Genomic DNA, 16159 nt, shown 5'->3' on the forward strand with positions numbered 1-16159 from the left:
GCATCATTAAGAATGAAATTTTCTCATCATGTTCTATCTCCAACTCTCTTCTCCTCATTTCTTCCATGTAAAATGTCGTTAAATTCTAGGGAAGAATGAAATGCTACTTTGGTGGACTGAACAGAGAAAGATGATGAGATAAGAAAAGACACATCTTAGCTCCATGTGAAATTTCTTCTAGGAATTATATAGGTTATTACTTTCCACTACTACTTGAAATTATGCAAGATGCAATATTCATGCTAAGATTAACAGTCCTGATCTGAGAGCTCAAACTAACTTTCAGTCTAAACCCACAACATATATGATGTACGAAATGCAAGAAAACCTTTATTTAAGAGACCTTCATTGAGTGGACTTCATATGTAAAGGACTAGATTTCTATCTGAACAGTCCTCTGAAATAAAGGATAAGTCCCAAGTTGTTTGAAGGTCAGTTTAATGTAGGTTAATTTTACCTTAATTGTATGACATCTGTGGTGATTTGTATCATCTGCATAAAGTCATTATGCAAATAATGAAAATCACTGCAATATTACACTTTTGTACTTACTAGACATTTGGGAGATCATTTCCTACCCACCCCCCAATGTGGTCCATTAATATGAGGTTTTTCTGTAAAAGTTTTAATGACTTATCCAACCCAAACAGAATATTTATTATTAACAATTTTGAAAACTATGAAATTGGGAAGAACCAAACCTACATGTAGTTCATTTGTTTGCTTGCAAAACTCTTCATAGTCCTGATCAAAATCAGTTTTCCTCTGATCTACGAAATTGTACTGTTTTTTCTTTATAGTGGCAACAATACTCTAAATGCAATTGGAAATATGAATATTTGAAAGGTTATGTTATTCTCATCATTTTTTATGCTTATACAAAAGATATACAATGCAAAGAATATGGTTGCATCATTCCAAGGTTTTGCAACCCAATGAATTCTCCTTTCTGAAACACAATTCATTTTTCTAAGTAAAATAAGTATTGAAACATGCAAATTTGTACAACATGTGTTAGGTCATCTCCTACACAATATCCATGTTACACAATGAAAATGCTTTCTACAGAAAACATGCAGAAAAAACAGAAATCATTGTCACCACCACAAGTCATAACATTAACAGCCCTGTCATGAATTACCTCCCATTGCTCCTTCATTGCTGCAGTCTATGCAAGTAAAAGTACAATCAGATATTTCAGTACATTAATATTCAGCAACGGTGTGAAAGGTCAAAATCCCTTATGACATCCAAAAAATAATTTCCACAATTCTTTGGGAAAAGTTACAAAAACTGAATTGACAAAATGTGAATACTGTGGCTAAGCACCCTTTGAAATGACTTGGAATAAGTGTTTTGGAACTTGTATCAACAGCAGCTCCTCTATGCCACAAATTCAAGCAAAAGTATATATATATATTTAGGTTTCTGCATGAACGTGAAAACAACTTTGCCAGTTTTGCAGTCGGCAATAATATGGGATACGGCCCGAGAGCACTGCTACCCAGAATTCTATCTCAATATGCTCAAATTTGCCAGCCAGGAAAATAAACTTATGGTTTTGTCACCAGAAAGGCATGAGGAAGAAATTAGATGGCTTGCCTACTGGGGAAACTAAAGGAACAGCAAGGCATTAGCAACTATGAACTAAATTGTACAGGTATCAGCACCACAGTTATTAATCATGTTTATGCATTTCCTATAGAAAACATAGGAATGTTTTTCTCAAAGGTTTTCCAAAAAGTTGAATTGAAGAAGCTTCCTGGATGAGAAGTGACACATTTTCAAAGGAAAAACCCCCCCAAGAAAGTTCAGTTGCCTTTTGGAAAATATACTCTTGGCACATCCATGACCTAGGTCAGAGGTCTTCAAACTTGGCCCTTTTATGACTTGTGGACTTCAACTCCCAGAATTCCTCAGCCAGTGTGCCTGGCTGAAGAATTCTGGGAGTTGAAGTCCACAAGTCATAAAAGGGCCAAGTTTGAAGACCCATGAGGTGATTGAGAATTTCCATAGACATCGTAATATTTTCTATGATGTAGTCATTAAGGCATCAGGCTACAAATCTGAGACTATAAGTTCTATATCTACCTTAGATACTGTATGAAGCTACCTGGATGACATTGGGCCAGTTACTCACTCTCAGCCCTAGGAAGGAAGCAATGGCAAACCACTTCTGACATCTTGCCAAGGAGTCCAGCCAATCATCAGAAGTCAACACTTGAAGGCATGTATGTACACTCGTACAGGAACGTAACACAAAAACTTATATTGCAGGAAGTCATTAAGAGCTGCTTATGTAGGGCTACTACAGTTTGAAACCAATTCAGTAGGCAATCTGTTTTACTTACTAACTCAATATACTCAGTTTGGACAAGTTGCTAGTTTTAGACATCCGACACAAACTGCCAGCTCAAGTGGTGACTTTAAAGCAGAGAGTAATGAGCAAGCTAACTCTACAAACAGCTGTCACAGTGGCCGGGTTCATACCTCACATTAAATCACAGTTTGTTTTAATGCAACTTGCTGAAAAGGTCAAAGTGGCTTGTTTCACAGGTGTTAAACATTCATCATGCTTTACAAAGACTCGCTGACTTCACATCATGCTAAATGAGAAACAAAATATCATGGCTTAGTGGGATGTGCAAGCTCTGAAGAAGTTCAGGTCAGGTCAGGGGTAGGCAACCTTGGCTCTTATATGACTCGTCGACTTCAAGTCCCAGAATCATAAAAGAGCCAAGGTTGCCTACCCCTGGTTCAGGCAGTCTGTGGAATTTGGAGAATTCCTTATCCAGCATAGAAAAGAAATGCTGTCTCTAGGCAATCAGTTTGCCCTTGAAATGTTGTAGACTCTATTCCCACCATTATTATGGCCAGTCGTTTCAAATGCTGTGACTTACAGTGCAAAATATATGGAGGCCAAAGAAAATGTGTTTTTCTGGACCCAAGTAATATTGGTAAAAAAAAAAAAAACACTGCATACCTGATACTTAGTTGCCATTACTTCTAATCCTTCCATCTTCGAGTCTTGTAAGACTGAGTAAGTTGTGATAGTATCAAAGATGTGCATAATTTTAAGTAGGCGGCGATGGAAAGTTTCAAATTTTCCAAATATATACATTTCACTAAAATCAAACTGCCGTTCAGCTGGATTCTCTTCCAAATTCTGTTTGGTCTTGTGAAAACAGTTTTGGTACTCCTTAGCAACATAAACCAAGATATAAATATAGGGAGGTAAGTGTTAACTGCAACATTGTTCATAATACTCATAAAGGCTCTTAAGTTATTTCCCTAGTGAAATTAAAATCCAATTTTGCCCTTTTTGTTTTGGAAACCAAATCCCACCCCCAACTGACTCAAGCAGAAAGGTTGTGTTTACTGCTTCTGGCTTCTATCAACTACTTTACCTGCTTAAGTCTTATAGCAGCTTGTATTTTTTCCAAAACTACATCTTGCGGTTGATCCCAGATGGTGGCACTGTTGTTATTAGTAATATATGCTTTGCAGGCTGTTATCATTTGATTTGTAACCTGTAAGTAGAACGATAGGCTTTGTCTCAAAAATTTGTGTAGAACAAATAAGTTTCAGGTCAATTTTCTTTCACAGCCAGGAACTAAATCAGTGGTGGGTAACTTGCAATCTTTTAGATGTTACTAAACTACAAGCCCACATAACTCATTACTAGTTATAATGGATCAACTGCTGAGTTCCATTATTTACTTTTCATTGTAGATTTTTCTTTAGTTTCCAGTTTTGCAATTAACATAACCTGTTATTCTTCCCCACCCAGCGGTTTAATATGTGTAACTAAGTTTTTGTAAAGAACAAATATGGATGACCTCGGGTCAATATGTCTAGCTATGATATAATGATAAACCCAATTCATCTATCCTAATAATCAGTCCAAACAATTTATCAATGATCTCCATTTCAAGATTCAACAGATCCTATTTTTTAATTATTTTTTAAAAAAATCTTCTCTATATTTCAAAAATTGTATTTCGTTACTTAAGGTAAGTCTGTATTTCCTAAGATAGATAAGTGTCCAGAGTTGTTGGGCAGCAAACTACTTTAATAAATTACTAATGAGTTGGATGGTGTATAAATGTGATGAGTAAATAAATAAATAGATACATTATTATTCTCTACAGAAGAAGAGCCATTGCAACTTGCCTTTACAAAGAGGGAAGTTATCTTCTCTGAAGTGTTATAATAGCGTGAGATGCTGTGGATCATTTTGATAGCATGAATGAGTCCTGGAATAGCATCTACCATGATCACCTGAAATGCCAACAAGATGAATCGTGATGTGAGGTATCATATAACTAACATCATTTATATCAGTTAGCCAGAGGGCACAAGGGCTTCTGCCATCATCCCAAATAGTAGTTGCAATCCTTGACCAGATGAAAGTAATTTTTAAAGTTGCCAAGATTTTCTGCATTTATGAGACTGTTGAAATCTATATAACCCATAACCATACATTACAGGAGATATTATTAAGTTATAACTCACTCAACTGAATCACAGTTGCATGCACAACCGTTAACTTATGAACTGGGCATTCTGTGCAGTCCAATGAGCAGACATTTTAAACTTACAGGATCGCAGTTATACAGAGGGTCACAGCATTTTTCAAGGGTATACAGATACTTCACATTGTCTTTGGCTTCATTTGTTGCATCAGTGATCCGGGTATCCAGTTCTCGCCAACTCTTGGAAAATGAAAATGAAACAAATGCTATTTAAAAGAACATCTGGTATTTTAGAAAGGAAATTTGCCCTGCAAACATGCTAAGCCTAGTTAGCATGTTTCTTAAATCACACAAAAATTCGAATATCAATTCAGTGACAGCCATAAAATATTCTTGCAGATAAAGCTTGGCAGCTTCTAGAACAGGGTTTTTTAAACCTTTTCACCCATTGTACCACTTTTAGGATATAGCAACATCCGAGTACCACCTGTCGCCTAACAAGGTGTCGAAAGCTTGATGACAAAAAAAAGGGGGGGGAAACTGATGAAGTACAGGTAGTCCTCGACTTACAACAGTTCGCTTAGTGACTGTTCAAAGTTATAATGGCACTGAAAAAGTGCCCCCCAAGCCACAGCTGAGCAAGACACCTGCCTGCCCGCCCAGTGGCGCTCTTCCTCCTGTCCAAGGTTTTCATTGTTGTGAGCATTTCTGTTGAGGATTGGCAGCGGGGATGGATGATGTTTGGCTTTTATTCCCCTCCCCATCTGCTGGGTGGTTGCAGCAGGTTTTCGTCTCTTCACATGACCCTGGGACACTGTGACCGTCATAAATATGAATCAGTTGCCAAGCATCTGAATGTAAATCACAAGATCCTGGAGATGCTGCAACATTCCAGCTGATCGGCACTTCTTCTGGGCTCAGAAGCACCAGGATCAGCACTGAGCTCCAGGTGGAGCCTGGTGCTGATCCTGTTGCTTCTACTGAGCCCTGACAGCCCTGCAGCTCCAGCCATCTCTCGCTCAGGCTTGTGCAGTGCTGCCCCCAGTTCAGCTCATTCCCCTTCCCCGCTATCACTTTTCTAGGATGGTCGCATACCACCTACCAGATGCCAATGTACCACAGGTGGTACCCGTACTACTGGTTGAAAAGCCCTGTTCTAGAAGATGTGGACTGAAACGTGAAGGGCTGAAATCATAGATCATGCTGGTTAAAATTCACAGGAGTTCTATGAATTTTAACCATCATGATTTATTATTTCAGCACTTAAAGTTGAGATAGGAATTCTACCAGGAGATTGTTTTCCCAAGCTGAAGTATCTGGCAAAGTCATTTGTATTTTAGGATTTTTTTTAGTAAGTTCAGAACAATGTTATGTTTCACTATATCAAGCTGCAGCTTTCCCCTGCAGTATATTTGGAAGACAAAAAGAAAAGTCTTTTTACAAGCATGATTTTGGACACCAAATTTTTAAAATATACATTTTGCATTTTAATTCTGAAATGTGATAGATTTCAGAGTAAATTGCCTTTCAACTCATTGGACTGAAAGATTTTAAATATAAATGCACTGCTATAAAAATATTACTTTTAGGTAGAATATAAATTGTTCTTGAATAATCCAACTGACAAACCTTTAAAAGTTTTGATTTAGCAACTGTAAGTACACCAACAACAGCCTTTACATCTGAAGTCTTGAGCTGGTCCAATAAGTAGTTAAATTTGGATAGCCTCTTCTTCCAGTGATCTAGCTCCGCTCGTGGACCAAGATCATCTGCCTCTTTCCGTAGCTGGTTATTTTCAGCAATGACCTAAAATTTAAATCAAAAATGGTAATTTGCCTAAAATAGAAGCTTTTTGCAATATTCTAAGAACATGATACCATGTGAGTTGAACTTTTCTTTCTTTCTTTCTTTGCCTTTCTTTCTTCTCTCTCTCTCTCTCTCTCTCTTTCTTTTCCCTTCCTTCCATCCATCCTTCTTTCCTCCATTTTGGTTGTAAATCAAGAACTACCTGTACACTATAATTGGAAAAGATGTCCTAACACACAGTGGCATTAGAGCAACCTTGCTTAAAGTATGGCAGGGAATTATCAGCAATCTGCTTGCCATTTGCTCCAGTTTTGGCAATACACTATAAACTCTCATAGTCTAATTCACCTATATTTTAAAAGGATGGTTGGAGCAACAAAGAATTAGCATAATTAATAAAGCAACAAGCAGAAATCACAAGATTTTTCACCAACCCCTGAAACAGAAACTGGGTTGAATACAATGGGATATGGAGTTTCTACATTCTTAAGGTCTACCTAATGTGGCTGCAAAATTCTGGGCCACCTCTATAAGATAGCAAAGAAATCTAGAAAACAATTATTATTATTTTTTTTCTATTGTCTAGATTTTTACAGCCTAAATCTGATAGGTTTTCTTTGTTGTTGTTGTTAGTTGTGAAGTTGTGTCCGACCCATCGTGACCCCATGGACAACGTTCCTCCAGGCCTTCCTGTCCTCTACCAGATAGGTTTTCTACATTGTTTAAAAAGTGGTTTTAGATGGATAGTGATTGTTCCTGCTACCATGAAACTGGTTTGGAAATAGGAAAGTACAGTAATTGATTCATCCTAATCTGTTTTACAGTGCTCATTTCCTGTTGCAAATCAGTATCATGAGTGTCTTTCAGCTACAAAGGAAAAAAAGGGATTATCTTAGTTAACAACAGCTCCGGAGACACTATTGAATAAGAATCTTCCATGTGAAAATGATGCATTTGGCAATTCCTCCCCCCTCCCCCCTTTCTGTATGAGAAAGATAAGTAGTTGCATATTGTATATACAGGGCTCTAAATGCAACAGAATAGTCATTCAACCAGTACCTGTTCAATTTGCTTAATCCACACTTTCATGCAAGCTTCTATTCGTTCCACAGTCTCCATGCTATTTGCTGCCGTCAGAAAATCAGCTGGTCCTTTTAGCATTTTCAGATCATAGGTTTCACACTTCTTCAGGACCACCTAAATTGTGTATTAGGCAATTATTCTATACATTTCAATACCTCTGCCCAAGAAATTATGACCACAGGTGTTGCCCAAGGTGCTGGTATAATATTTACATATTATTATTTACATATTATTCTATGGTATTTTGTTGTGCACAGCACCTGAACAGCTGCAAATTAGTTACAGTTGAAAACCCTGATATAATATTATTGTCCTTGTGTACTTCTAAGTGGTCTGTCTGCTAGACTTTGAGTTTCTTCCAACAGAGGTTTGAAGAGTCTCCTCATCCATATTCTGTTTATATTAAAAACTGATCCGCCACAAACAAAACAGACATTTGTTATAATTCTTTCTATTTTGTCTCTCGCCTAAATAACTTCTGCCTGCAGATAGGACTTACACAGCTGAATGTTTCATTATGAAAGTTGTGCATAACAACAAAAAAGAGGCTTTAGGAAGAAAGATTTAATCTTTTTTCCATATCTTGTCACACAGGGGGGGTTGTTTTGTTTATTTTTTGGTAGAATTATGTTTGCTTTGCATAGAAAGATGTTTAAATCATGCAATCCCTGTTGCTATTCAAAATGGCTCAACTCTGCTGCCGGGAACACAGTTTTGAGGTAGTACTTCTTGCACGTATTTGGCACCTCTAGTACATCCCTGTTGCCATAATTCACACAAAACAATTATTTTGAACATCAGGTAGCAATAATAATTTATGATACTTGTCTGCTGCCTAACTCTCAGCAACTCTGGATTATATTGTACACCGCCTAGAACCTCTTTCTGACAGAGCTGGGTTGTTAAGAAATACTAAATATAAATAAATATATAAAATAACAAGAATGGCTTTTGAAATACAGTCTTGATCCTTCCCTACTACCCAAATACATTCTCCCACGTACAGATACTTTGTATCTTGTTGATATATTAGTTCTGGTCCCAAATATACATAATGGCATCTTTAAAATATGATGTGTAAGTGAATATTCTTATTGATGTAACCAGCTTTACTTTTCCTCCATTTCTCTACTCTTGTGACTGGAAATTGCAAGTTCCTGTTGCCTTCCCCACTGAATTTGCTTGTTGGAAGTCAGCAATAAATCACAAGTCTCAGTCACCTGAGACCCTCACTTAATGACTCACAATCCCCACTTAACAACAGCAACTAGGACTTGCTGGGATTGCAGCTGCCAAGTGATGTGGTCATGTGTGACATCCCACTTTACAGCCACGTTGCTCCCAGGTTTCTATTTATACAATTGCTTCTTTAATCCACTTTGTGTTACACTTCAGCTGGATATGCATATGCATAGATAGATTTAGATCTATAGAAGCCCTTATGTCAAGGGTGTCAAACTCAATTTCATTGAGGGCCGCATCAGCATTGCGGTTGCCCTTAGGGGGCCAGGTGGGTATGGCCAGGGTGGGCGTGGCCTACTGGGTGGGCGTGGCTAGAGTGCATATGGCCTACTGGGTGGGCGTGGCCAGCTCTACATCAAGGGTGCCTATGGGGGCCTGGGCAGGAGTGGGACAGATCTGAGGGTCTCTGGCAAAAGGAGGGTCTCTGGGCCAGGGCCAAGGCAATGGGGGCCATTCCCTCACTGTTTCCAGGATGGCTTCGCGGGCCACATGAAACCACTTCATGGGCCGGATCTGGCCCCCGGGCCTTGTGTTTGACATGTCTGCCTTATGTGATCATCCCTTTTGCAGTTACCATACCTTCCTTCCCCTCCCAAGTAAGAAAAAGAACAATACAGAATTCCTGCACTTAAAAGATGTATAGAGAAGAAAACATCAACAGAAATATTTGTAAAATTGCTGAAATACTCTTCTAAATTAGTTTTTCTACATTTTTAGTATTTTATCAGTGGTAGATTTAATAATAATAATAATGTTGGAAGGGACCTTAGAGGTCATCTAGCCCAACCCCCTGCTCAGGCATGTATGTATGCATTTTTTTCCATTGTTCTTTAACTCCTCTTCTTCCTGGCAGAAATAGCTAAAAGATAAGTGCAAGCTCACCTTCTCCATCAGGCTCTGTTGAGCTCCTGAGAGGACACTAACAAATCCCTCCAGGGATGCAATGAAGTCCTGCTTGATGTTACCCCCTTTCTGGGAACTACTCATCTCTCCCCAACCATAGTTCATAGTATTCAAAGCTGGGATGAAGATATCGGATAGCAAATGCTGAACACTGTTTAGCAAACCACCATTTGTTGCATCCATCATATTGAAAACTACTTCCTGATGATGAAAAAGAAAAAAAACATTAAGTCATTAGCTCAGCTTTCTCCATCTTGGTGTGCTTTCCAAATCTTTTGATATTGCAGGTCTTATTTCAAACCAGTATGATCAATGTTCAGTGGTCCAATATGGTCGAATCTCAGTGGTCGAATCTCAGAAGGGTATGGCTGACTGATGAAAACTAATAAGTTTGAAATGCATATCAGTCTCCCTTAATTCTTTGTTAGCAATTTAAAATTTACACAAATGTGAGCTGTCACCGGTGTGACTACTGCCTGTCGATGGCCTTCAGGATAGGCTGACACAGGAAATAAAGATTTGTCCCATGTTTGGGGCCTAGCAAGGTAATCTAAAAATAGTTAACAAGCATTTGTCATATATATATAAGCATTTACATATATATATGTAAGCTGACTTAGATATAATTCTTTGCTAAATCCCGTTTATATGACTGACAAGAAAATGGATAACCTCAGGCAACGCTACAATTTCTTATAATCAAGTGGCCAAAGATACATATAGAAAATACTTACACGATGTATATTCTCTGCATTAATTGCTTTAGAAGAATTAGTTCTAATGAAGAATACACATATTCCAGTTAAAGCGACATCATCTCCCTCTGTCACAAATAATTTAGTCTTTTTGCCTTTAGCAGAAGCAGGGTTAGTTCCTGTTGAACTTTCATGTCCTGTAAAGGGGAGAAAATTTTATGTAGTTTATATAGACACAAGCAAAACATTTATTTCATCTCTGTATCCTACTGTATGTACTATCACCCCATTTAATTCTCTCTATTTATTGTACAAACTGGGAAGTGATGCTTATTTGACATTGGTTTAGGCTCCAAAATAGCACCTATTTCTCTGCAGAATCTTCTTGCAATCTGCATATTAATTTGGAATTATCTATCCCCATTTTTTATGGAAATGTGGAGACAGTGAGTATTCCACATAGCAGACCTTTTCTGATCTTTTCAAAATATTGGATTTTCTTTTGGATTTTTTTTCCTTTAAATTGCTAGTTACATCATCATGAGCAGGTCAAATCTGTATGCATTGCCTTCAACAATTTTTAAAAATAAAATTTGATTTGTTTATATCCATGATAATAGTTTATATCTTCCAAACTGATGAAGAAAAGGATGAGTTATCAAGGCATAAAACTGAGAGCTTCTGAAAGAGGAAATATGAGATCTCCAGCTTTCCATGCTAAAAATGCAGTCCTTTTAGGTAGTCAGGTCAGGAAACAGGCTCCACAAGGAATTTTGAAATTCTATTTTATTATTGCAAGGTACAATAATAGAACCTTGAAAGCCTGGCAAAGAGTTTCTCTCTCCATATCAAAGAAATCAGGTCAGTTGAATTTGATAACAGCTGCGAGGTTATTGGTAGGGCAATATTGGAAGAAGGATTGTCTGCCTACTATAGAGGAGTGGACGCTTAAAGTGTCAAATCTAGCAGAAATGGCTAAGATTTCTGCTTACCTGAAAGATCATTCACAAGAGAGATACATTTCGGTTTGGAGAAGATGGATAGATTACCGTATATTCAAAAAAAATGGGACTAAAAAGTTCCATTTAGCTTATGAGTAAATTTTAGATTGCTATTGTTATAATTTAATTTTTTTTTAGAAGTTGGGTATTTTAGAGTGTTGGTAATTATGTTAAAGACGGGTTAAAGTGTATTATGTATTTGGTTTTTTATATAGTTGATTAATGTTAGTTAGATTATGATTACTATATATTTGTAACCCTATAACCAGCTTTGGGAAGTGGGGGAGGGGGGGTTAGGGGGGGTTGGGAAGGGGATAATTTTGTAACTTTTTATAAAACATTTCAATAAAAAAAATCAGGTCAGAGTGATCTTCTTCACTCCTTCTTTCCTTTCAGGGTTAAACTGGTGCCTGCCTGATGTTTTAACAGTTTTGGTGATTCATTTTATTGTATGATTGTGTCATTCAGTTTTATCGCATTATTTTTACTTTTTCTAAATTGCTGCCTTGCAGGATCCAGCAGTCTATAAATACAATAAGTCATCATCTTTACCATCTGAGAAAATAGTACCACAGGCATCTCTTTGCATACCTATTTCTGGTGCCTCCATGTCTTGATAATAAAACATGACATGACGAAAACCTCCAGCAGTGAAGAATTGATCAATACGCTCAATCTGTTAAACATTAAACAACGGAAAGTTAAAGGTTTATACATAGAATTTTAAAAGGAATGCATACAACAGAGTGCTCAATAAGACCATTTACCTATAATTTTATATAATTTATAATATATAATTTTATATATTCACATTCAGCATATATTCTCAGCAGATACTTAACTGGGTCAGTTGCTGTTTCATATGACCAAAAATATGCATCTAAAATGTGACTCATGCTCCAATCTTGGATATGGAAATCAAGCTACTACTGTTCAATAAATGCAAGTGTGTGTGGAAATTCAAAATAATAGCTTCTACAATTATATTTTAATTGGATACCTTTATTTTTTTAAAAAAATATGATTAGCTCAAATATTAAGCCATACTCAGGAGGTGGTTTAAGGGGAATTGGCCCCATTCTATGACCATTCTGATTTTAAGCATGCTACAAACATTATAATAATCTCATTTATTGATTACTGATGAGCCCTGGTGGTGCAGTGATTAGAATGCAGTATTGCAGGCTGCACACAGTTTGGAGTTCGATCCTGATGAGCTTAAGTTTGACTCAGCCTTCCACCTTTCTGAAGTTGGTAACACAAGGACCCAGATTGTTGGGGGCAATATGCTGACATTGTAAACTGCCCAGAAAGTGTTGTTAAGCACTTGGGGCAGTATATGAGTCTAAGTGCTATTGCTATTTATCTGTAATCTAGGTTCTAGCATTCCAGATTTGTTTCAATTTCCCTGGAGAATAGACTAATTATCACTTTTTAGAAATGTTGCAGAGGTTGCTCTAGAAAAGCTGTAATAGCCTCCATCACACATTCTCCATGAAGAGAATGCTGTTTTCGTTCTCAGATAAAGCCAGTTGCCTTCTGTGATGTGATCCAGATATTGGATTGGAACTGTAGCCCACTCAGAAACAAGGCACTATTCAGAACCACCCACAACTGTACTGTGTGCCATAGAGCTACAGTTTTTCTAGAAATGATAAATGTCAAAATGGCAATGCCAGATTAAGGCCAATAGATGCCTTAAATACAGCCTAACAAAAGTGCTCTTCAGCCCTTCCATACTTTAACAGGTCAGACATTAAGACTGACCTTCCATACTTTAACAGGTCAGACATTAATACTGCTAATTAGTTCAGTATGGCAGTGAAAGGATTAAAAGCATGATAGGAGGGAGGGGAAACCTCTTGCGGTGTTCCCCTTTGCTTGGTGCCCTAAACACACTTGTTTTGCTTGATGGTTAATCCAGAGCTGTAAAACAGCTATACAGAACCAAAGAATACCAGGGAAGTGCTATGGGGGGAAAAATGAGCATTTATATAGTGAATTTTCAGGAAAACTGTATTTGCTTCCAAAAATTGACTTCCAAAAATACTATAAAATGCTGCTTTCACTTTCTACGCACAGCAGCAGTCTACAAGGCACAGAATTATTTTTTTGTACTCAGTTGGAGTCTGACAACTGAATCTACCTCCATCTTACCTGATTTCCTTCAAGGACAGCATCTTCCACTTCATTTTTCTCTAGGTTCACACAAGCAGAAACAATTGACAGTATGTAGTCATGTCTTCCATCCAGATGAGCCCGCTTAGCTTCTTTCTCCTCTTTCAGTTTTTGCTGTAGAAATAAAGTTTCTATTATAGCTGCATAGGAAACTGAACTTGCTTCTTCTATATGTTCTAAGTTAAAATGCTTATATCGTCATATATAAATCCACTGTTAAATATCTCAATGTATCATCATTCTAAATCCAAAACTTGTGCTGATCCTCTTTGTGGGATAAGGAAGATGAGACCACATAGGGAAAATATGACTGTTCACGAAGTGTAGTTGCAATTTTTATATATCGTACCACGGGGGAAAATCTCTTTGAATTAAGTGATTGCTTAATATGGGATTTTAATATGCAGGTCACTACTTTGACTGAATCTTAAATTGAAGTAGGCTGCTTTCGATCAAATCTTTGATTGAACAAGCTGAAGCAAGGTGACCCTTTTCTCAAAATCAATCAAGTCAGATTTGTGTGATGTATTAAACCACATCTAAACATTTGATAACCGTAGTATTGTATTCACCCAGCCCTATTTTGTCCAGTATCATGTGGGTTCAGTAAATAATAATTAAATTAACCAAGGATAAATTTGTTGTGTGAAGATTAGCCTCTCAGTATATGACAGAGTTCAATAATTTGTAATTAGTGACATGTATATTACTGATTGTTTTAAGTGCAGAGATTAAGATAGTTATAATAGCAAACATCATTTTCAAGAATACTTTACAGAGTTGGCAATAATTCATATATGCATATGATATCCTTTGGCTGATGAAGGACAATTCAAGCCTGCAATACAGAATAAGGAGGCTCCAGTGTTAAAAAGGAGGGTGACCTCATATGTGCAGCTATTCTACAATCCAACCTTATCAAAATAACTTCAAAAAGATGTCACACCATGGGGTTGAAAACAAAGCCAATCATTTGATAAAGCTGCCTGAAAGATGGAAAGATCTCATTTCACTCTGGCAGCAAATTGCCTGCAACAGTTCAACAAAAGCAGCAGTCAAAGCTGCTAAGCAACCGGTTTCCAAAGCTGCTGCAAACAAACATTACTGAAGGGGTGTGCCAGTTCCTGATTTCAAGCTATTCTTTCAGTTGTGACCAAAAATTAACTCTGTTCACACACTCAAAAAAAGCATGGTGTTTTTAAAAATACATCTATCTTAAAAATAAGAGATCACAACAATACTGAAATATGAGGCTATCAAGAAAAAGATCTCTTATTCTCCAAAGGAAGGGCTATTACATCTAATTAGCTTAGATTTCAAGAGGATATCAATTCCAGTTACACATTAGAAGCTTCTGAACAGAAGTAGACTAGCAGGAGAATGAACATAGTCTCTTTCCCCTATCATTTGCCCCAGTAATTTGACGCAGAAGCACACTAACTTTATATCTAAGTATCCTAGCTAATTCCAATTTATTTATCTAATTTTTAACCACATAAAGGTGAGAATCAACAAAGGGATGCAATCCTCCCCTCAAATTCACTGAAACTAAAACATAGCACACCCTCCATAAAATCACGAGTCCAAACATAATAGTATACTCAAGATTTCCACTATCCACAAATCGGCTCATTGTCCGTATTAGCAATCTGGATATGATATCAAAATATCCCATCAAGAAGTAATTATAAATGCTGTACAAAGGTCAGGTTTATCATTAAAATGCATATATTATTACTCTTAAATGGAGGACTACCTCATATAATAGTAACTCTCATTGTGCAATCATAATATCTGCTGTTTTATCAAATAGAAACATGGCAATTAAAAGAAATAATAAAAATGACCTTTTATATTACCGTATTATATCCCTGTGGAGGGACTTCAAAATCACCCTTTCCTCCAGGTTTTACAAACCAATTTGATTATGTGCTAAAGAATACGCCACATTTAGATAGATGATAGATAGATAGATAGATAGATAGATAGATAGATAGATAGATAGATAGATAGATAGATAGATAGACAGACAGACAGACAGAGATTTGTAAGCAAAAGTACTCTTTGCCCATTTGTCTGTAAAGTAGCCATATATGTGCTGTGAATTAGGTTGTGTGGATTTCATTTCCATTCTTGCTACTTCCCACATCTCTATATCTCTTACCTTTAAAACTCTTGAAATGCTTTGTTTCCAAAGTTGTCGCCTTCCAGTTCTGAACATTTTAGCTGAAATTTGCTATTGGAGTTGTTAATGTTAAGCCAATAGGACCAGCATGTACTTTGCTATACTGAACACAAATTTTCCAATGTAAGCATTATTTAAAAGTTGTCACATTTTTACCTCACAAAGTTCTTAATAGTACTCTAATTAGGATCAATCTGAACAGAGTCAGACCTGCCCCAAAGCTTACCCAACCTTTCCAAGCCTCAGAAATATGAGCAATGTTGACAAACCTACATAGCTTGGATGTTGTTATGGTAGGTGTTGACTTATAGAGCTATTGTATGAAATTTGCCTATCAATCTTGACAGAAGTCAGTACTCCAGTATTTTTTAAAAGCAAGTTTTGGTTGATTGCAGATGAAGTTGCAGATGAATAAATAACTAGATACAGTGTATGGAAATAAAGTTATTTGAGAATAATAATGGTTGGGGAAGGATATGATTATGCATGTTATCAGAAGGTGCAGTTTGGCAATATAAAGCTCAATTTTGTGCAAATGAAATAAATTTACAGTTTAGGTGGGTATGAATGTTTTAAAAGCTAGGTGAAGTC

The 16159-nt window shown here is 36.9% G+C and overlaps 1 protein-coding gene across 1 annotated transcript in view; it reads right to left on the reverse strand.

The window, feature by feature from the left end:
• The window catches only part of DNAH5 (dynein axonemal heavy chain 5), a gene marked incomplete at its 5' end in the record, with an annotated part of 162574 nt that extends 146970 nt beyond the window's left edge, over nt 1-15604 (reverse strand). Inside the window, 12 exons of the mRNA XM_083360300.1 lie at nt 706-813; nt 2984-3199; nt 3408-3530; nt 4174-4281; nt 4602-4715; nt 6105-6281; nt 7341-7478; nt 9489-9710; nt 10244-10401; nt 11758-11881; nt 13363-13497; nt 15548-15604. Of these exons, the coding sequence (XP_083216426.1) occupies nt 706-813; nt 2984-3199; nt 3408-3530; nt 4174-4281; nt 4602-4715; nt 6105-6281; nt 7341-7478; nt 9489-9710; nt 10244-10401; nt 11758-11881; nt 13363-13497; nt 15548-15604 (1680 nt within the window). The remainder of the gene's footprint in view (nt 1-705; nt 814-2983; nt 3200-3407; nt 3531-4173; nt 4282-4601; nt 4716-6104; nt 6282-7340; nt 7479-9488; nt 9711-10243; nt 10402-11757; nt 11882-13362; nt 13498-15547) is intronic.
• Between the last annotated feature and the right edge of the window lie 555 nt (nt 15605-16159).

Source organism: Vipera ursinii, assembly GCF_947247035.1.
Source record: "Vipera ursinii genome assembly, chromosome: 3".
Taxonomy (NCBI): domain Eukaryota; kingdom Metazoa; phylum Chordata; class Lepidosauria; order Squamata; family Viperidae; genus Vipera; species Vipera ursinii.